Source organism: Ambystoma mexicanum, chromosome 14, assembly GCF_040938575.1.
Source record: "Ambystoma mexicanum isolate Mex_15411 chromosome 14, UKY_AmexF1_1, whole genome shotgun sequence".
Taxonomy (NCBI): Eukaryota; Metazoa; Chordata; class Amphibia; order Caudata; family Ambystomatidae; genus Ambystoma; species Ambystoma mexicanum.
This window is the reverse complement of record NC_090940.1, coordinates 201,176,787-201,200,290: the sequence shown is the minus strand read 5'-3', so window position 1 is coordinate 201,200,290 and position 23,504 is coordinate 201,176,787. Positions and strand designations below refer to the sequence as shown.

The following is a 23,504-nucleotide window of genomic DNA, read 5'->3' as shown; positions in this document are numbered from 1 at the left end:
CAGAAAAGATTGGCAGACGAGGCGAAGTTGGTGCAGACAAAATTAGTGAAGGTTGCAGCAGCAGTAGCCGCGCTCCCACACAGCAGGGCGGGAGAAGATGAGGAGGAGGGGCTGATAGCAATACAAGGAAGGATGGCAACTAATTGGGCGGGAACCGGACAGCGGCAGTGGAACGAGCAGGAGCAGGGTGGAGGTCCGCAGTGGCAAGAGTGGACCCCTCGAGGGGGACGAGGTGGGTACAGGAGCCGAAGAGGAGGTGGACCACAGGGGTACGGGGGAATGGGAGGAAGTGGATGGCAGGGTCCCAGGGGCCCTCAGGGGAGTTGCTGGAACTGTGGGCGATGGGGACACTACTCCAGGGAGTGCAGAAATAGACAAAACAACGGGTTCCAGGAGGTGGAACAGTATGGCCATCCCCACCCGGGAAGCCCATATGGCCTTCCGATGGGACAACAGCAACTGAGAGATCCAAGCCAGGGTAACACGAGCCAGCAACAGGGACCCCAATATAGAACACAGAACCACCCACAAAACATGCTTAACAACGACAGCATGCAATATACACCAGGCAACCCTTTCGCGACAGCAGCTAACGGGGCCCCCGCACCGGCACCTTATAACGGCATGTCAGTGGTCTCAGGTAACGTATTTAATGAAGGGGGGGCCATGAGACACCCCGCATAGGACAGCCCACAGAGAACACTTGCGTGTCCAGTTCTATCTACCACCCACAGTGCAGCAGAGGAACCATTGGTGGGGGCGCAGATAGGAGACAGGCAATTTATATTCATGGTTGATTCGGGAGCGGAGAAATCATGTGTCAGAGAGGGCCGATTCCCGTTATCTAACAGGAAGTTAGAGACGCAGGGGTTCTCTGGGGCTGTAATTGAAGTTCCTTACACAGAAGCTTTGGATGTAACCATAGGGGGCAAGACCGTAAAAGCACCCTTACTGTATTATGAACAGTCCCCGATAAATTTGCTGGGGAGGGATCTTATGAGTAAACTTAACATGACCATATCATTTACCGAAGGAGGAATAGTGTGTTCTACACCCGGGATATGCCCCTTGCGTGCAATGTTGGTAGTGCAAGCCTACACAACCACACAGGAAATACGAGGGCTGCCACAAAAGGAAGAGATGTTTATTGCAGGGCTAAAGACTTTGGCCCTTATAGTCCCAGAGCTAAAAAACATGGATTGGAGGATTCCAGCAGAATTCCTCTTCCGCCCCATAGTGTGTCCAAATGCAGCACCAGGATCAGTGGTGTCGTTGGATTTGCACGCCGTGCAGGTATCAACGAAACGGATCGCTGTGATTGGAATGGACAGAGAAGGATGTGAGTGGCGCACCGTACTGTGTACAAACGCAAACCTCGCCCTACGCGAAGTAACAGATGAGGATCTCTTTTTAGACACAGAAGCAGATGGTGAGATAGTAATGGAAATAGCGATGCCCTGTGACATTTTGATCCAAGCCAGAGAGATCCCCGTCCAATTAATGGCAGTGGTAGGAAAACCACCGTCATTTTTTGATGACGACATGAGGTTAGTACCAAACAATTTATGGACAACAGGCCCCCATGATGTAGGGCTGTTGCATGGAGTACAACCTGTGATAATAAAACTAAAACAAGGAGCTATCTTACCCCGAGTCAAACAATATCCACTGTCCCGTGAGGCTGAAGAAGGGATAAAAGAAACTATAAATGCACTACTAGCACAAGGGATAATAGTGCCTTCAAACTCACCATGTAACACATGTATTTATCCAATCAAAAAAGCGAAAGGGGGGTCTTGGAGGATGATACAGGACTTACGCCCCCTCAATGATGTAATACAGAAAGAGTTCCCTCTAGTCCCGAACCCTGCGTCAATACTATGCAGCATCCCAAAAGCAGCATCACATTTTACAGTAGTGGACCTGAAAAACGCATTTTTCTCAATACCCCTGGCTGAAGAGAGTAGATATCTTACAGCGTTCACACTGGGGGGAAGAAGATATGAACATTGCAGACTGCCACAGGGATACTGTGAGAGCCCGAGCATATTCAACCGCATATTGCATGAAGACTTGGGAAACCTATCAGCAGACAGTACGATCATTCAGTACGTGGATGATTTATTGGTGTGTGCTCAAGACGAAGCAACATGTAGAAAAGATTCAACAATGCTCCTGACTTTACTAGCCAACAAAGGGTACAAGGTAGACAGGGAGAAGCTACAGTATTGCCTGCCTGAGGTCCTATACCTGGGACAGCTCATATCGAAAGATGGAAAAAGAATAATTCCCGACAGGGTAGAGGCAATAAGATCGGTAGGAGAACCCATAACAGTGAAAGGTATGCAGAAATTTTTGGGGATGTGCAATTATTGCCGAGCATGGATACTAGACTATGCAGCCTACACCAGGCCCCTCCTACAAGCGCTCAAAGAAGCACAACAGGAGAATGTAAAAATAAAATGGTCAGAAGAAATGAGCATATCGTTCAAATCACTGAAAGAGCTAATTTCAAGCGCTCCAGTACTAGCAAACCCTGATTATGGACACGAATTTTACCTATTTTCCCATTGCAAAGGAACACTTATGACAGCGGTGCTGACACAAAAGACATCCTTAGGACACAAGCCCCTAGCTTACTATAGTGGTACTTTAGATGCCGTGATGCAGGGTCATTTCGCGTGCGAACAATGGCTCGCAGCAGCCGCATTTGCGATTGAAAAAAGTGCCACGATAGTAATGGGATGCCCTGTGACATTGTTTGTGGAGCACTCATTATTTGCAATACTTGAAAGATCAAAAAGCACACTGACCACACAGCGGGCAACAGCATACGAGATTATATTGTCCAGCGCCAACATCCACATAGTGAGATGTAAAACAGTGAACCCCGCCACATTCATTACAGAAGCGTGCACAGTAGAAGACATGAAAAATCACGATTGCGCAACCCACACAGGAGAAGGAGGGGAGGGCACAGTGGTGTGTGAAAACGCTCTCAGCGAGGGGGAAGTGTACTTTGTGGATGGGTCCGCATCAATTGATATGGACACGGGAGAAAAACACGTTGGCATGGCGGTAGTGAGATTAGAGGAAGGTGAGTTTGAAACACTAGTACAGTACCGCCTCCCGTCGCATTACTCTGCACAGGCAGCAGAACTGGTTGCGCTCATAGAAGCCCTACACGCAGCAAAGGGCTGTGCAGTTACAATATACACAGACTCAGCTTACATGACAACGACCGTACATGGAGGTCTAGCAAGATGGGGCCGTAGGGGTTTCAGAAGGGCAGATGGAACACCAGTGCAGCATGCAGAATTGTTAAAAGAATTAATTGAGGCCCTACAAAACCCTACTGCCGTAGCAATAGTGAAGTGCCAGGCCCATACCTCCAACTCAGACGTTGTGTCTTTAGGGAACGCGGCAGCGGACGCTGCCGCCAAGGAGGCTTCCTATTTTCAGAAATACGACACAGGTGAGTTCATGATCAAGAACACAACAACCAAAGAACTGTCAGAAGGGTATAACATGATGTCCTTATCACAAATACTAGAATTACAGGAAGGAGCTAGTGCAGAAGAAAAACTAACATGGACGAAACGGGGATGCAGCCAATCAGGGACAGATCTACTATGGCGGCAAAATAACTCAGGGAAAGTGGTAATGCCACTACAGTTACTAGAAGTTGCATTTCAACAGTTACACTTCCCCGCACACAACACCAAGCAGCACATCGCAGCAGAGATACAGGAAGAATGGTTTGTGCCCTGTCTCCAGGAACATGTGTCTCGATTGACAATGGAATGTACAACATGCCAAATATACAACTCAGGAATGACATTACGCACACTCCGGGGAACAATTCCCAAACCCATTGGCCCCTTCAGAGAACTGCATATAGATTATGCAGACATGGGGGAAAGGTGTAACGGCTCGCGGTACATGATCGTGGTGGTGTGCCCATTTTCAAGGTGGGTGGAAGCGGGACCATGTGCGCGACCTGATGCCAAAAGCGCCGCCAAGTTCCTAGTAAGGGAAGTGTTCCCGCGCTGGGGAATTTGTGACGTAATACGCTCAGACAACGGCTCTCACTTTGTGAATGAACTTTTCAAGGAAGTTACCACGTTATTGGGTATAAAACATAAATTATGTTCGATTTATCATCCACAAAGTAATGGCGTAGTGGAAAAGATGAACGGCCTGTTAAAGGGCAGATTATCAAAACTATGCTTCTCATTAAAGAAAAATTGGATTTACTGTCTACCCCTGGCTCTATTTGAGTTGAGAAATCAACCAAGTAAAGACCACCACTTGTCCCCACACGAGATCGTGACTGGGAGACGAATGAACACAGCACACTCTCCACTGCGTGAACACTCAGATGCTCACAGAAGCGCCGCAATATTGGGAGATGAGTTCACAGACTACCTAAGAAAATTAACAAGGGCAGCGCGCGCAATATCGAAGCAACTCTCCCCACCCTTCACTAGAGAAGAGGGAAATGTAACAGGATCTGTCACGGAGCCAGAGCAGCAGCTACAGTTAATGCCAGGCGACTCAATTTATGTCAGAAGCTTTGTGCGTCGGTGGAATGCTCCACGATTTCATGGCCCATACGAAGTAATATTTTGCACGCCCACGGCAGTAAAGGTGAAGGGTTTGAGATACTGGGTGCACTTAACCGACGTACGAAAAGCATACAGCAGTGTACACGAGGAGATAGACGAGGAGGCACAGACAACAGCAACCGATGCAAATGAGTAGGATGTCTAAATATCGACTTGCGTGAGTGTGTGTGTCAGCACTGGACCTAAATGGAATAATGTCAGCACTGGAATTGAATGAAATAATGCCTGACAACGATATTACAAAAAAAAAAAAAAAAAAGGGTGTGTGTGCGTGGGATTTCTTTTTTTTTTATCTAGGTGAGTGATGTATAATTAGTGAAATAATAATATTATATCTTGTATATACCCTTGTCTGTGAATACCCCTCCCCCGCACCCCCACCCGCTTCCATTCCCCGTCAAATGTATTGGCACAGATGGTGCCAGCAAAACGTTTACATGCATGCACTTAATGCACTTTTATATCTCAAACAGGAGCTTCCATGGCATCTAACGGGCAGCCTGCAACGGATAGAATTAGTAGAATGAGAGAATTAGTATATGAAAGATGTAGATATTGGTATGAGTGTGGATTATCAGTATGCATCACATTGTTTTTTATGATAATGTTTGGCTTGGTTACATATTGGTTTATAGCGTTCATCTCTATCGAGATGTACGAGGGGGGAGGGAGTAATAACACTACTGGACCAATTAACAGTACCACCGGGCCCAATACAACTGCAGATGTCAATACCAGGGAAGGTGATTTTTTGATATGGGACGGAACTAAACTTGTCTGGGGGTATCATACCACACCATCAAGTGTTGTGACCGCACAAAGAGAAAAACCACATGGTGAAATGCAGAGCAACACAGTGTCTCCACCAGGGCTATCCAGTTACAATGCCCATAGTCTCAACGATCGAAACCCGTCTGCCATATCATGGTTGTATGACACCCCCACCAGCAAGCTTGCCCACATTCCAAAAAACAATCTGCCAGACAGCGTCAGGAAAGAAAACGAAAAACTACTAGAAATGCACGAAATACTATATGATGAATGGGCCAAGGGGGGCGGGAATGAGAAAGGGGGGTCTAGTTTGCCCACTGCTCAGGGGGTTGGGAAGTACATGAGTAACAAGAACACCAGACGAAAGAGAGAAACAGGGAGGAAGAAGTATGATGAGTACTATGGGCTAGGTCTAGATAAGATGGAAGACCCACGACACCCCCATCAAACAAATAAGTGGTATGCCGACATGAGTGCCACAGCTAAACAGACAACAAACGAAAGCTGTTATGTCTGTTCCCTCATCCCCCATGCATCAGGTACACCCAAAGTATTGTTAGGATTAAGAACACCTTCCAGGCACACGAAGTGACTTTTTTTCAAATGCTGCAGAACGAGAAAACCTGTTACCCAAAAACGGCAGGAGTAGTATGTTTGAAAGAACCATTTTTTGTGATAGGAGGGACACTTTTTTCTGACAACAAGCGGAAGGATGAAGAAGTGCTGTGCAAAGCGGAAGCACTAAGAGGTGTGGCGCCGGATAAATTACAGTGGATAGAGGAAACATGTACACCAGTATGGAGAGAACACATTTCAAAGCTAACTTGGGTAACTGCCATTGAAAAGCCGTTCAAACTTCAGAGCGAAATGGACTATAAACTGTGCTTTAAAGGAGAAGGAAGAACCCCCATGGGAACAAACAAGAGCTGCAAGAAGACCCTCACCATCCCAGACCTAAAGAAAGGGACTGCGGCCCTCATGGACACGTACTGGGTGTGCGGCAAACAGGCATACCTACACCTCCCCCAGTCATGGAGTGGCAGCTGCTCAATGGCCACTCTGCACTCGGCACAAATGGTGATACCAGAAAGCCACATCGATGGGAGCAAAAGGACACAGGAACGCATGCAGAGTGTGGCTCAACCCACTGCAGAGTCACAAATATATGTCCTGTCTTCTGGAAGCAAGGGAGAAGTGCTGACCCGTAAAAGACGAGCATCAAATTACATATCAAAGGCATCATCAGAACTATTGGCCCAGATCCCAGACAAATATCGATTATTCAGCTCAGCAGAAACATTCTTTGCCTCACTAGTATCAAGTGTCCAAGCAAGGGCAAATGCAAAATGGCTCCAGATAACACGCTGGGAACTGATTCAGCTGGCGAACGACACTGAAGAAGGATTCAATATCATCAGAGTTGAACTAAGAGCTTTACGACTAATGACCATGCAAAACAGGTATGTCCTGGACCTGTTGACAGCGATGGACGGTGGTGTTTGCCGAAAAATAGGAAGTGCCTGCTGCACTTTCGTACCTTCCGAAGACGCAGAGAATGGCTCCCTGTCCCATGTGATCGAAGCAGTCCACAACCTAGGAGAAAAAATGAAAATGGAAGGTGGAGCAGAAGCGAGTACCTGGTTCGACAACATCTTCTCCTGGGTTCCCTCATGGCTTGGAACAACTGTGAAATTTTTAATACCAGCTGTTGTGTTCCTCCTTCTACTTTTTTGCCTGTGCCAGGTGGGTCTTCGAGTCTGTGCTAACGCAGTACCAAATGGTGCAATGATGATGGTGACAATGGGCAACTCACACGGTACAATAAAAACAATGCAAGAAGCACAAGTACAAACAGGGATAGATAATTCGCCCAGGTACCAACTGGTGCCCATATACCACGATAAAGATATTGTAGATAAGTTGTGGCACAGCACCATCAAAGAGCCCCGTATACTAGAATGGTATGAGGAAGTTTGGGTAGATTTAGAAGCAGATGGTGGGTGCATATATCTAACGTGTACTCCAGATGAATATGCCCGGAGAGGTGAGAGCTTAAGAGCAGTGTGCAGGGCATGGATGCCCATCAAAGGAACTCCGGCATGGGATGAGGCAGTGATGGACGAGGCAGAATGTAGGAGGATAGAAGATTTAAAGAATTCGTTACTTTAGTAACGAAAGGGGGGAAATGTAGGGGAGGACTGGTCCAAGACGACCCTTCTCGCCTGCACTTTCTCCCCAGGTGAGGACTATGGCTCTCTTGGGCGTCTCCTCATGCCACCCGGGCCCAGGTGGTGGAGGGCTCACCCACTGGAGACATTGCCCGCACGTATTAATTGCCCACACGTATTAAAATTTAGCTAGGCCTAGACACCATTTTTGTCTGGTAAAGATGGGGTGAGCTCAGCGCGCTGTAGCGCGGCCCCCACCCTTGGAGGGTTTCAGTCATCCTTGTTGCCGCAGCACCCTGGTAGATCCGCTGCGAGCCCGTTCCCACGAACCAGAAGGACATGAGCCAGTGTAATGCACTAACATTGTAACAGTCACCTTCCGCAGTGTATCGTATCATCGCTCCCAGCATGACCCGGCCAGCAGGCCTAGGCAAAATAAAATGAACAGTAAAATGGTCGTCACAGGCCTGACAATCCTCGTATATTAATGTTTAAACTACTTGCAAAGGATGCTTTCCTCTCATAAAATCCCTTATATTATAAAAGCCTGTAAGATGTATAATTAAAAGAGATCATGCCCCCATGATCTAAGCAATGATGAGCATATACCATTGCAGTTGGATGCTAATAATAAAGGAACGCACCAAGAATCTATTTGTTACGTGTATTACTGAGAAACTTACACCCCATGGGCTCGCGCCATAACTGAACTAATGCTGCTAGAATACACGAGAAAACGAATGTAACCAGACTGTGGAACTCATGTGAAGGAGGCGCAAGAAATGCACTTGTTATGTGTGTATGTCTAAGCTTCTTATGTGCCACCACCGTCACGTACAGTGGCGAGTCATTTCCTATGTATTCCACCAACCCGACTACTACCTCACTTACTGCAAATATATATGCACATAATTAAATACTGTAGTTGTTAAAACATAGTGTACGAATACGGTGTTCAGACTGGGTATAATCGAGACACATCCAGCAAAGTTGAAATGCATGTTTTAAAAGGATTTGAATAAGTATTATAGAATGTTCAAATGTTTGATGTTTTTACCTAACTCAGCAACACACGAGGGAGATACCTTTGTGAAATACTTGCAAGGCCATTCCCCCTCCCGCCCTATGAAGGCTGCCAAAGGCATGAGAGCAGAGACCGCGCCGCGCTGCTTTACCTCCCCCAACCAGACTGGAGCCGCTTCAAAGATTTGTAACCCCCTCTGTAGCACCCAAGGCCACCACCCGCCACCTGCATTATTTACAGCACAGCAGTAAACCTCTGCCTGAACATACGCGCCCCCTCGTAAACCTCACAAACCCACCGGACCACCTCAGACTTATGGCCCTGTGCAATAAAGACACCCAACACTTTGACAAAACACAGCGGAACATCCATAACAACTTCTAACAAGGCAGAAAGACATGTACCGCCCGTGCCAGGCCCTGAAGCTTAGCCCCTCGACCTATGGCCCCGGTCAACAGGACACTGGTAACCATGTCCTGACGTATTGCCTCCAGTCCCCTCACAAGGTGCATTCCTCCTGTGTTGCATTAACCTGTTGTATAACCTATTGTAAGATTTACTGAAGAAGATAATGCTAAAAATGCTCGAATGACTGCGGTGTGCATGGCATAGGGCTAATAAGTCAGGAAGAGACATTCATCTCTGCCACTGGCGACGATGGCCCCACAACACTGCCTGGATGAACTCCGCCACCCGGCCAGGCCCAGCCCAACCCACGAGGCTGCCCAATGACGTCTTCCAGCCAAAGCCAACCACATCACAGCAGCACCTATAGTTAGTCGTCGCCACCCAATCCCCATGAATTTGTGCCCCCTATAGTGTGTAGGTTCTTATGACGTTTTTTGTAAATATATACGCCTGTCTTTGCTATTGTCAGACAGAGCGCTCTCGGAGTTTGCAGAGTTCTTTGCATGCCCTATTCTGATTGATAAACTCCCATTTACGCTCACCCGCACTCTGTCTTGGCCTTATTCCCATTTTGGGAGAGTCCTTCATTGTCTCTCGTTGCGGGGAGGATCGTGCTGTTTGGGGACGCTTGCCTTCAAATGCAATATGGAGACAGAACCCCTGCTAGATTTGAGAGACCTGTATAGTGGGAGAGAGGCCTATCAATGCAATCTAAACATCATACAATGCAATTTGGAGACAGAACCCTTGCTAAATTGGAGAGACCTGTATAGTGGGAGAGAGGCCTATCAATGCAATCTAGACATCATACAATGCAATTTGGAGATAGAACCCCTGCTAAATTTGAGAGACCTGTATAGTGGGAGAGAGGCCTAACCATGCAATCTAAACATCATATAATGCAATTTGGAGACTGAACCCTGCTAGATTTGAGAGATCTGTATAGTGGGAGAGAGGCCTATCAATGCAATCTAAACATCATTCAATGCAATTTGGAGACAGAACTTTTGCTAGATTTGAGAGATCTGTATAGTGGGAGAGAGGCCTATCAATGCAATCTAAACATCATACAATGCAGTTTGGAGACAGAGCCCCCTGGTGAACTGGAGAGACCTGTATAAGTCTATACAGAGTAAGGGGGTCTGTGCCTAGCTAGATTGGTACAGTATTAAATAATAATTAAGTTTGAGGGTGAGGGAAAGAGATGCAGAGGGGGGTAATTACCTTCTTTACTTTGGGATTGGTAAGTGGCTCGGTATCTGGGGTAGAGTAGTGGCTCTACTCCTGACCCAGGCCACTCCTACCTTACTGGTCCTTGTGGATGATGGTTGATGGCTGGCCACTGCTTCCCCTGCAGACACCTGCTCACACTTCTTGGAGCCGCCTCTGTTGGAGCCGCCCTTGGCCAGTGGGGACAGGTTATCTGGTCGGGGAAGTGGATGCCGTGGGGGGGGGGGGGGGGTTTAGGGCAGGCCGCACACGGGCGCAGGAGGCAGGGACAAGGCCTGAGATTTCAGGTATTGGACTACCTGGAGGGTCGCTGGATCAGGGCTGCTCACCTGTTTCCTGCTGGCAGAGTGAATGCACATGTAGCGAGCGCGTTGCAGTAGCTAGCGTTGGGCCTCCGGTCCTCCAATCAGGACTGGTGGGTGGGTTGGGAGGCGGGATGGAGGCTGGTCAGGGAAGTGGATGCCAGGGGGAGGCGGTTTAGGGCAGGCCGCACACGGGTGCAGGAGGCAGGGACGAGGCCCGAGATTTCAGGTATTGGGCTCCCAGGAGGGTCGCTGGATCAGGGCTGCTCACCTGTTTCCTGCTGGCAGAGTGAATACACACGGAGTGAGCGCGTTGCAGTAGCTAGCGCTGGGCCTCCGGTCCTCCAATCTGGGCTGGTGGGTGGGTTGGGAGGCGGGATGGAGGCTGGTCAGGGAAGTGGATGCCGGGGGGAGGGGGTTTAGGGCAGGCTGCACACGGGTGCAGGAGGCAGGGACCAGGCCCGAAATTTCAGGTATTGGGCTCCCAGGAGGGTCGCTGGATCAGGGCTGCTCACCTGTTTCCTGCTGGCAGAGTGAATGCACACGGAGCGAGCGCGTTGCAGTAGCTAGCGATGAAAAGCAATTTAAATGAAAGTGAACGTACGCTTATGTTGGTTTGGTGGTTTTTAAAGTAATTTCCTTGCCAGTTTTCATTCATTTGTTACTTTTTAAGAAATATTGGAGAAAAGAGAAAAGGAATACGGTAGCCTCCCCGAATGAGCAGAGAAGGTTGTACCACAGTGCACTGTCTCGACCAGTGTGGTAGATAGATATAAGAGGACATTTAGGATCTCCATATAATTAGAGAGCTTGGGAAAAGTAGTGGTTGTTGTTTTAGTTTGTTATTTTAGTTTATTTTGTTAGTGCATTTTTTTATATGTACGGCGGAGGCCCAGGAGGGGCGGGTATGGTGTAAGTGTGTGAGCGCCATGGGAGAGTGTGAAGAGAGTGAACAAGAATGTTCTAGGGGGAGGGAAAAGGGAAGTTGACAGGTTTTAATTATAGCCATTTATGGCAGCATTGACTGAGAGTATAGACTCAATTGTGGTATGCACGGTTAAAGGTAATAGGGTAGAAATTGTATTTTTAGAGGAAGTTGAGAACCACTGTGCAAGTACCTCATTGACACGACACTGACTGGGCATAAACATGGGCGTAGACACACTCCTACATCATATATGTAAAGCCTTGCCCCTGTACTGTGAGAAAATTAAGAAATACCACAACCAATGGGTGACATAGACTAGACTCCTGGCCAGAGGGGGGGGTCATTTGACAGGCATGCCTCGGACCATATGTCCACATACGTAACGTCAACGTCAAAGTATAAGGGAAGACTGTTACAGAATCGGAGGGAGATACTGGACCTCTGGAGAATGTTTGAGGAAACAGAGACCCCTGAAAGGCAGGGAGCGACACCAGATAAGGGGGAAACACGAATACCGAGGAGAATGGCAATACAGGGGAGAAGAAAAAGGGGATTTACCCACTCACCACTCGGCCAGCAGAAGGGTACACTAATCCAACGTATATGTCTATGGGGACAATGATGGCCAGTCCCAGCACGGCCCTGCCTCCACGCTATATCACACCCCCTGAAGTGTCCACCCATACAGGGGTAAGTGCAAGAGACCTTGAAGTGGCATTGGCCACCACAGGTACTGAATTAGCTCGGTTAAGAGCAGCTTGCGAAACAGCAAGGGTGGCAGAAGTTCCGATGTTGCCCCCAGGAACGCCCTACCGCTGCCCGGGGCAAATGGAAGTCAGGTGACTTCCTGTTCAGAAAAGACTGTGCCCCCATAAGAGCGGTTCCTGTAGAGCGGGAGGGGGAAAAAGACTGCCTGGGGTATGAGAATGTGGGGTCGAGGAGAGGGGATGAGGAATGGTGGAGCAGTTTTGATGACACAGAGGAAGATACTGGGGGAGGGGCCAAGCAAGCACCCACGGCCACACCGAGAGTACAGAGTTTATGGGACGGAAGATTAAGGGAAAGATTTGGGAGGATAGCATTGGCAAGGAAAAAGGGAAGGGCTGTCAAAGGTGGAAAAGGAAAGACGAAGTTACAAATGCCCTTAATACATAAAGGGGCAGGATGACCCCATTAAGTGCTGTGGGCACAGATGGGCAAAAACAACCTTCTCAAGGCCCTCCTACAACTTAATGGGGGGCGGGAAGATAGACCTACGTGTTCAAAAAACACAACGCTGGGGTACCCTTGGCCATAGGAGATATCAAGAGCTTGCTAGTTGCAGTAGTGGGGGACCAAGTGGAGACAGTGTGGGTTAAGGCGGAGTACCCGGGAGTAACACTAAGTAATGATGCCCATGATGGGGCATCGTTTAACAAGATCAGAGCGTGGGTATGGGATGCACTGCGGCAGACATTCCCAGACACCCCCGATTTACAATCCATAATGCAATGCACAATGGGGGATGAGGAAAATGCTGCACAGTATATTCTCAGGGTCCAAGAGATGTGGAGAACAGAAACGGGCAGCACTTGGGATCAATCAACGTCTTTGTTTTACTTAATAGTGTAAAGGGGATTTCCCACAGAAGGCCCTCGATAAAATAGCCCGGGTGGAAGCTAAGGGTTGTCCCGAGACCCAGATCATTATAGTACACCATTGTAGGAGGAGCGCGAAAAATAAACTATTCAAAGGAAACAGGCAGTGGAAGCAAAACTAGTTCAAAATAAACTAGAGAAAGTAGCAGCTGTGTCCTCAGCACCGCCCCCAGAATAGATGGGAGAGGAAGGATATGTCTCTGTCACCACACAGACGAGGATGGCAGCGGTATGGGCAGCCAATGGACAAGGAGAGTGGGGAGGAAACCAGCATTTTTCAGGTCCCCAGTGGCAAGGAGGGCAGCAACGAGGAAGAGGTGGGTTCTGAGGACAGTGAGGAGGAGGGTTTTGTGGACAAGGGCCACGTGGGTGGCAGACCAGAGCAATGTTGGTCCTGCGGTAGGTGGGGCAACCTTTCCAGAGAATGTCGCAGCAGACACGGAGGGCCCTATAATTATAAACAACAGACCTATGGGTGCCCCCACCCAGGTAGCCCACAAGGGCCTGTTCAGGGAATTACCTCAATACCATATGAGATACACTACGCATACACACAACTGCCACCACAAATCCCCTGCCCTTACTGCCCACCACCCCAGCAACAAGCCATGCAACAGCCCCAACCCTGTCCCAAACAACAAGCTTTGGAAAACATGCAACCATTTGCTACTGCACCCAACGGAGCAGCAGCCCCATACTGGGGAGCAACGGTGGTAGGGGAGAACCCTTTCTAATGCCCAGGGATAGACACCTACCCTGACTAGGACAGCCCACAGAGAGCCCTTGCGTGTCCAGTACTGTCAATGACCTTACATCCAGAAGAGGAACCACTGGTGGGGCAGAGATAGGAAACAAACAATTCATCTTTATGGTGGACACAGGAGCAGAGAAATCGTCTATTAGTGAAGTACATTTCCCGCAATCAGGAAAAAACCCCTGGCCAACAGGGATTCTCTCGGGATGTATTTACAGTTCCATAAACAAAAAATGTAGATGTCAAGGTAGGAGGGAAAGTTGTACGAGGCCCCCTCCTCTATTCTGAAAGTTCCGCTGTAAATTTACTAGGTAGGGACCTACTCAGTAAATTAAACATGACCATATCTTTCATGGAGAGAGGGATTATCTGTGCCATGCCTGGCATGTGCTCCCTTGGAGCAATGCAGGTGATACATGTTGTGGCAAGTGAGATGGTAGTGCGGGGCATCCCTGCCAAACCAGACATGTTTGTCTATTGCATCAGAGTACTTGCCCGAGCTATCCCCCAGATCACAAAGAAATAATGGAGAGTACCTTCAGATTTTATTTTCCGACCTGTGGCACTCCCCAAAGTGGTTGCAGGTACCATTTTGTCTTTAGACATGGAAAGTTTGCTTGTTTCTGCTAGGAGGATTGTTGTACTAGGAACAGACGCCCATAGGTGCCAATGGCGCACAGTGTTGTGTATTGACCCCAATGTACCACTGCGAGAAGTATCAGATGAGGATCACTTTGAAGATGACCATGATGAAGGTGAAATAATACTTGAGATTTCTATACTCTGTGACATAATGGTACAGTACAGAAAGATGCAGAGTTCCCTTTTGGCCCTTGTCAACGGGCCACCCTCATTTAGCGAAAGTGATTTGCAGTACTTCCCACCACATTTGTGGACCACCAACCCTCACGATGTAGGCATGTTAAAGGAAGTGACACCTGTAAAGATAACTCTCAGACCAGGAGCAATACCCCTCATCCAAAGAAGCAGAGGACAGAATTCTTTTTTTTATAAAATATTTTTTATTGTTTTGTAGGTACAAACAAACACAACAACGTAAGGTAGTTGACATTTGGTCACTACACTTAAATATTCAAACATTCAAACATCTAAACACACAGGTAAACACTTCTTCCTGGCATCTGATTTATGTTTGCATATATTGTGAGGTTGTAACATCTGATATTTCTTGAGTTCGTTTCGATGGCTTGTATCAGTTCACTGCTCGGCGCTCAGTGTCCCCATGGCTCGTCCTTGTTTGCCTTCAGTTGTCCTCCCATCTTTGCCATATCTTGGCTGCTTTCTCTAGGCATCCCCTTGTAGTGTACACTCTTGCTTCCATTGGGACACATATGTCCATGTCCGTTACCCATTTGGCATATTGCGGCGGTGTGGCTGAGCCCCATAATTGAGCTATATTTCTTTTTGCGAGACTAGTGGTCGTTGCAAACATGAGTTTTTCAAATCTGGATAGCTCTATATCCGCATCTATTCCAAGTATCAGGAGTTTTGGGTCCATCGGTATTTCGCGGCCAAGTACTGTTGACAGTCTATCGCAGCATTGTTGCCAAAAGTCCTGTATCCGCGGGCATTCCCATAAAATGTGGAAGAAGGTTCCTCTCAGGTGGTGACATCTTAGGCAGTTGGGGTCCGTCGCCCTTCCCCATTGGTACAAGGCCTCTCTGGGATAGTAAATCCTGTGTAGGATTTTAAGCTGGACCAGCCTGATTCTGGCTGAGATTGCTGATTCTAGGGGGTACATAAGTGCCACTGTCCAATCCTCTGCTTGCATTTGACCCACGTCTCTTTCCCATTTTTCTTTAAGTTCTATGAGCTCCTTCGTGGCAAATTAATTGATGGCATTGTACATTGTGGATGTTACTTTGTGCCCAATTCGTTCCATCACTATGTTCCTCTCAATCGGGGTGCATTCTGGTACATTCGGTAGGTCTATTTTGCTTGCAGTGAGTGCATGTCTTATCTGTATGTAGTGGAAGTGCTCCGTGATGGGAAGATTGAATTCGTCTTTCAGGACTTGGAATGTCTTGATTCCTTCATCCTGTACCAAATCTTCTAGTGTCTGTATCCCCGCCTCCTCCCAGGCTACCCATTTGGGAATTTCTTTAAGTTCCGGGAGGTGTTTATTACACCACAGGGGTTGTTTCAATGTGATCTTCCCCTCCCATCCCAGGTATTTATGCGCATCTATCCAAATCTGCGTTCTCTGAGCCACCATTGTGGGTGTGGCTTGTCGGGTTTTCTTTTGATAGAGGCTTTCTAGCGGGGTGATTCCATGGTCCGTCTGGGTGTCTGCTCTGTTGTGTGGTATCATTGGATCGGCATGCAGGATATCATTCACCACTGACATTTGGGCTGCCCAGTAATACGTCTGTAGGTGTGGAAGACCGATTCCTCCCTCCCATATTGAGCGCTGTAGAGTTTTAAGAGCAATTCGTGGATGCCCCCCTCCCCATAGCAGTTTCCTGAGTGATTCATCTATTTTTTGGAATTCTATCTTGGGTATGTATAGCGGCGCGTTCTGGAGAACGTACAGAAATCGGGGGAGGGCCAACATCTTGAATAGGGCGGCTCTTCCCAGTAGGGTGAGCGGAAGGGTCATCCAGTGCTTCACGTCCTTTACGAATCTATCCCTTACTGGGTGCAGGTTTTCCCCTATATACTGCGTTAGGTCTGTTGAGATTTGTATCCCTAGATATCGGAACTGTTCTTTCTCGGTCTTAAATGGGCTGTTATCTAGAGTTGCTGCATCGAGACCCTTTATTGGAAAAATCAGGGATTTATCATAGTTTACCCATAACCCGCTAAAGGTTCCATATGTGTTTAGTATATTCGTTACAATGGGACAGGAGACTGCTGGGTCACTGAGGTAGATTAGGAGATCATCTGCATATAAGGACACCTTGTCCTCCCAGTTCTGTGCCCATTGGAACCCTTTCCAGTCCAGGGACTCTCTTAGCATTATCGCTAGTGGTTCAATTGCGAGTGCAAATTGCATTGCGGAGAGGGGACATCCCTGTCTGGTGCCCTTCCCAAGTTCTATGGTTCGTGAGGACCAGCCGTTGACTCTAATTTCAGCTATCGGGGCATTGTATAGGAGTTTGACCCAGTTTGTGAATTTCTCCCCAAATCCCATTCTGCCCATGATGAGCATTGGGCCCTGGGGTTTCCCCATTCTGAAGCTGGGAGATGGCTGTCGTCAATTCCTCCTCCGTTATTGCGGCTTCAAGATTCAGCCTCTGGGTTTCGTTCAGTGCTGGGATGGTCACTGTGTCCAATATGGTTGGGTCCAGCCGAATCGTCGGTGGGGCGTGTAGACTTTCATAGTAGGACGCAAAGGCCTCCGCTATGCCGGAGTCCGTCGAGACCCATTCAGTGTTTGTGATGCCTATCCGACGCACCTGGAAGTGGCTCTCCTCTCTCCTTTCCAGCCATGCCATCATTTTGCTGGCTTTGTCTCCTGTTTCATATATCCTTGCACGTGTAGTTCTGTGCGCCTGTTTTGCGCATGTCAGTGCCACGTTGTATAGTTTTTTTTGTGCCACTTGTAGAGATGTATTGTCATCTGCCGCTCCTGAGCTTATGAGGTTCTCCTCAGCACATCTCACGTCTGCTTCTGCTTCTTCCACTTCTCGCCAGTGTGATTTTTTGTGTGCTGAAGTCCAGCTCAGGATTTCACCCCTTAGAGTTGCCTTATATGCTTCCCATACTATTCCAGCATCGTCCACAGAGTCCTGATTTAGTTCAAAGTACGTTGCGGTCGCTTCTTGGATTTTCTCCGTCAGTTCTGGAAATCCTAGCTAGTATGCATTCAATCGCCACCTCGGTGGGGGTTGTGGTCTTTCTGTCTCGAGCAGCATCGTAAGTGGGGAGTGGTCCAATATCCCTCGGGGCTGCAGAGTTGCCTCAACTACTTTGTGCACATTTACACCAGGGAGGAAGAAGTAGTCTATCCTGGACATCGACCCGTGTGCACCCGAGTGGAAAGAGAATTGTTTCTCGTCTGGATGGAGGTCCCTCCATGCGTCTTTCAGGCCCAGTGCTGATGCAAAGCTGGCCAGCTTGGTCGGTCTCGACGGATTCCTTCCTCTTTGATGTGTGCGATCCTCAGTGTTGCTCATCACCTCATTGAAGTCCCCGCCCATCACCAGTGTATCCGCTGGGTTGTTCACTATTATCGGTGTGATTTCTTCAATTAGGGGGGCCATTAGTGCTGGGGGTGAATAGATCGGCATTGTAGCTATGGTTTGGTTACATAATGTGCCATGCATAAACACAAATCTGCCCCCCGGGTCTTGAATTACCTTTGTTATGTCTATCGGGGTTCTTTTGTTTATCAGTATCAACACACCTCTCGAGCCCATGGAGAAGCCTGCATGGATTGCTGTTCTGTACTTGGTTCTTTTGAAGAATTGGCAGTTCGTGCCCGCTAGGTGTGTTTCGGTAAGCATCACTATATCCGGATCATATTGATTGATGTATTGTGTTACTAGTCTTCTCTTTATGCTATTTCCCAGGCCATTCACGTTCCATGTCATGAATGCAAGCTTTTTTTCCCTATGTCCAGCTGTAGCCATTGTTCACTGCGTTCCTTGTCATATGCAGGTGATTGAGTCTTGCCATCTTCAAGTATGTCATGTTCGAAATGGTCCTGATGGACCAGGTGTCATTTGGATACCTGTGTAACTCCCGGTTCCCCCTCCCCATACTCCTTCCCCAACTGAAGAATCTGTCGCCCATTAAACAAAACATTTGTCTAGTCTAACTAATTTTGAGTGCTTAGGTGTCTTTGGTCTGAGTTTACTTCCGTATGCACTTGCTGCTGTGGGGGATTGTGTCGTGCTGGTCCGTGGGCCGCCAGCATTTAATTTCCGGATACTGTTTTTGCTGGGCAAGTTATGTTTCATCTATTGTTGTAGTTATTCATCTTCTCTCTGGGGTATCCCTCCCTGTTCTTGGTGGTCTGGCCCATCTGGTGGTTCATTTCGGCGTGACCTGTTCCTTCTTGTTTCATGCCGTCTGTGTGGATTCCATTCCCCCTTCAGATTTCTTTCAGCCCAGGTCCATGCCTCTCTGGGATCAGTAAAGTGTATTGTGGTGCCGTTGTGGTATATCTTCAATTGCGCAGGGAATAGGAGGCCATATTTTACGTTTAGTGTCTGTAGACGCTTTTTTAGGGGGGTCAAAGGACTGCCTCATCTTCTGCACCTCCCTGGTGAAGTCTGGAAAGAAACCATTCTGGAGCCGTTGTATGTTATCTCTCCTTTTGATCTGGCCATCTGCAGCACTGCATCCCGATCTCTGTAGTTAAGAATCTTTGCTACTACAGTTCTTGGTTGTTTTCCAGGTATTGGGATGCCTGTTGGAACTCGGTGTGCTCTTTCTATTGAGAATAGTGATGAAAGGGTCTTAGGAGCAAACAAGTCGACAATCCATTGTTCCAGGAAGAGTTCCATGCTGTCTCCTTCAGCTTTTTCCGGCAGCCCAAGAATGTTATTTCTTCTTGACCTGCCTTCTCCTTCCTCCACCCTGCTTTCCAGTACTTTAATACGTTCTAGCACTCTGTTCATTTGCTGGCCCATACCTCTCAATTCGTCTTCCGCGACCGATATGCGGGTCTCGGCCTCTCCGGTGCGGGATGAGAGCTTCTGGAGGTCATGCCTCAATAGGGAAACTTCTGTCGATATGCTGTCCATTTTGACTTCCATTGAGGTCCGTGAATTGGCAATGGCGGTCATCACGTCTCTCAGGGAGAGAGTTTCTTCGGGGTTTTGTATGTCTTCCGGTCTATCTGGTTCTGTTGGCGGAGGCAGGGTGGCAGTTGTAAATTGCTCCATAGTGCTCTGGTTGCCCACTTTCTTTGTTGTTGTCTTGTCTTTGCCCATTTTGAGAGCTGTTATTGTGTGGGAATCGGACTTTGATGTTCCGTTTCATCTTATGTGGTGGTCCGTTCGGTATTAATTGTATTTGCTGGGAGGTTGCTATCTCAGACGAGTGTTGTACTGTGTGGCTCCCTGTTCAGTATGTATCACACTGCAGTGGGTGTCTTTGCTTGCTGGGCTGGTTATGGGATCTCAGCTTCCTTCTCCCCCCGTGTTGGAGTCACACGTGTTGCCTGGGGGGTGTCTCAGTCAATCACTCTGGGTGTGGGGCCTATCTCTTCCCCATTAGGTCAGTTCCAGAGTCTATTCAACCTCTCTCATCTCACCCTGGAGTCAGGGTCCGCCCTTTCACCCACTTCACTGTTTTGGGGGTCCCAGTGTGTTCACGGTGCCTTCAGCGATTGATCGTTTCAGTTCGGGAGGCGGTGGTGCCGTGACGCTGCTCGTCTGCGCTCGAGGCTGCGATCTCCCAGTTCCGCTCCACTCCCTGTGTCTTGGTGCAGTCGCTGAGAAGGGAGACGAGGGCTCATCCGCTCGTATCCGTGGCGGGGCTGCTGGATCTGCGGGCAGGGACCCGCTATTCTCCTGTGGCCACGACCACCTCTGCTGCTGTCTTCTTGGATGTTGACGAGGCAAGCGGCTGGCAGGGGCTCACGCACGTCTCGTTGGGCTCCGATGCCTCGCTTTATCCACCTCCGGGGTAATCAGTCCATGTTGAGCGTTCGTTTCACTTTTCACGCGGTGGCCATCTTGGGTTCTTGTCGGCGCCGGCGCCTGTATTTTTGCTAGTAGATTTTCTCCGGATCTGATTCATGCACTGTTCTGAAACTTCAGGAGGTCGTAGCTGTAGTTGTCAGCTCTCATTTAATGCGTCTGGATGGCGTTTCTGTTTCAGCTATCCGCAGGATTTTGAAGGATTCTACCGGCGGCCCGGGAGCTCAAAAGGATTACGACTCCATTTCAAGCCCGTTGGCCACGCCCCCAGAGGACAGAATTGAAGAAACATTGCAGGCCTTATTGTAGCAGGGAATTATAGTTCCTTCTACATCGCCATGCAATACGGTGATCTATCCAATCAAAACGCCACTGGGGCAGTTGGAGGATAGTCCAGGATTTAAGACTCCTTAATGACATTGTAGAGAAAGAGTTTCTACTTGTTCCTAACCCGGCCTCCATTCTGTGTAGCATTCCCACGCAGGCCACCCAATTCACAGTAGTAGATCTGAAAAATGTATTCTTCTCAGTGCCCCTTGACCCAACCTCACAATACCTAAATCAGTGGTCGAAGTGGGCGGGAGCGGTCGGGAGCGGTGCTCCTCTACTTCTTTTAATTAAGTTTCACCGTTCCTATACTTTTATTTTAAAAAGAATCCGTTCCGGAATGGTTTTGTTTTAAAATAAAAGTGTATGAAGCAGTTGAAACGTGCACTTTCAGTGCAGTGCACTGAACAGTCCCTTAAACTGCAGGTGCATCCATTTGGGGGTTTATATTGTGCCTGGGATGGGGTGTGGCGATGGGGTTTGCGGGCTGCGCTGCAGACCAGTAGGGAACATAGCTCCACTACTTCTTTTTGTACACTTCGACCACTGACCTAAATGCATTCACCCTGGGAGGAAAGCTCTATGAACACCGCCGCTTGCCCCAGGGGTACTGCGAAAGCCCCAGTATTTCCAACAGGATATTGCATGAAGATCTAGGAAACATTCAGATGCCCAGCACGATCATTCAATACACAGATGACCTATTAGTGTGCAGTGACAGCTAACAGAGTTGTAGAAGAAATTCAATCGCACTATTACAGTTGTTAGCAGGAAAAGGGTACAAGATGGATAAGAAAAGCTCCATTATTGCTTACAAGAAGTGCTTTACTTGTGGCAACTAATATCCAAGGATGGAAAAAGAATAATCCCAGACAGTGCAGCCACAATATGTGCAACCCCTAAGCCAACCACAGTGAAAGACATGCAAATGTTCCTAGGGTATGTACCTATTGTAGAGCATGGATCTTAGACTATGCAGCAGACACAAGACTGCTCTTACAGGGCCTCAAGGTGGCTCAGAAGGAAGGCACCACGATTCAATGGACAGCAGAAATGCTAACCAGTTTTAATGATCTACAATAATTGATTTCAACAGCTCCTGTTCTCGCCACACCTGATTATACACAGGAATTCTACATTTTCTCACACTCAAACGACACACTCATGACAGCAGTACTCACACAAAAGAGCTCAATGAGCCACAAGCCCCTAGCCTACTACAGTGGCACACTTGACTCAGTTGACTCTTGCGGCCGCAGCCATGGCTATTGAAAAAAGCTCCACGATTATCATGGGATGTTCTGTGATGCTGTACGTGGGGCACTCCCAGTTTGCAATACTAGACAGATCAAAATCGACACTCACCACATAGAGAGCATCTGCATATGAAATCCTACTATCTAGCCCCAACATCCATGTAGTGTGGTGCAGGACAGTAAATCCCACCATGTTTCTGACAGAGCAATGCAGGGCTGAGGACATGCAACAACATGACTGTCCATCATACGAAGGGCAAGGTGACGATATGCCCATAGGAAAAGACAGCCCCCTAGGAGATGGAGAAATACTTTTCTTTGATGGGTCAGCATCCATTAACCAGGACGCGGGTGAAAAACATGTTGGGGCAGCAGTGGTATCTCTAGAGGAGGGTGAATATGAGACGTTGATCATGAAAAGATTACCTAGACACTACTCCGCCCAAGCAGCAGAACTTGAGGCGCTCATTGAAGCCCTGCGGACTTCAAAAGGATGCTATGTTACTATTTATTCTGACTCTGCCTATGTCACCACAACGGTGAATACAGGGCTGTCGCATTGGAGAAGGAGGGGGTTCAGAAGAGCAGATGGCTCCCCAGTACAACATGATGACTTACTGAATGCATTGATTTCTGCACTCGCAGGACCTTCTGTGGTGGCGGCCGTTAAATGCCAAGCCCACACCCAAAACATAGACGAAATATCATCGGGGAACGTGGCCGCCGATGCCGCAGCGAAGGAGGCAGCGTACCTCCTAATACCCTGAGCAGCAGAATATGTTTTAGCCCCATCTACTGCGGGCCAACAAGCAGACACATAAAATGCCCTCCCTATACGACAAATTATTGAATTACAGCGCAGGGCACATGTAGAAGAACAGAATTTGTGGACCAAGCGTGGATGCATTCAATCACCCACAGATCTCCTATGGAGGCAGCAGGGAATAGGAAAGGTAGCAATGCCTGTGTAGTTACTATACACAGCATTCAAACAGTTACACTTACAATCTCATAGTTCTAAACAACACATTGCTGCAGACCTCCAAGAAGATTGGTTCATTCCAAATTTACAGGAGCATCTCACACAGATGGTGGTCCAATGTACAACATGTCAAGTGTTCAGTACAGGTATGATATTGAGAACTCTGAGGGGAACTCTAACCTGTCCTGTGGGCCCCTTCCGTGAACTGCACACTGATTATACAGGTGAAAGATGCAATGTGCCCGATATCTGATTGTGTTGGTGTGTCCATTTTCTTGGTGGGTCAAGGCCGACCCCTGTGCCCACCCTGACACCAAGTGTGCTGCAAAATTCCTGGTCAGAGAAGTTTTCCCCCGTTAGGGAGTGTGCAATGTCTTATGATCAGATAATGGAACTCACTTTTGTAATTACCTATTTAAAGAAGTGACTACGCTACTGGGGAGCAAACACAAAATGTGCTCCATTTAGCACCCAC

The 23,504-nt window shown here is 48.1% G+C and overlaps 1 protein-coding gene across 1 annotated transcript; it reads left to right on the top strand.

The window, feature by feature from the left end:
• Positions 1 to 22,316: 22,316 nt before the first annotated feature.
• LOC138527186 (ribonuclease H-like) lies at positions 22,317 to 22,814 on the top strand. Its single transcript, XM_069638293.1, has one exon. The coding sequence runs from the start codon at positions 22,317 to 22,319 to the stop codon at positions 22,812 to 22,814; it is 498 nt and encodes a 165-aa protein (XP_069494394.1).
• Positions 22,815 to 23,504: the final 690 nt, after the last annotated feature.

Excerpts from the sequence above, each read along its gene's own strand:
- LOC138527186 (XM_069638293.1), top strand. The coding sequence starts at position 22,317 with ATGCCCATAGGAAAAGACAGCCCCCTAGGAGATGGAGAAATACTTTTC.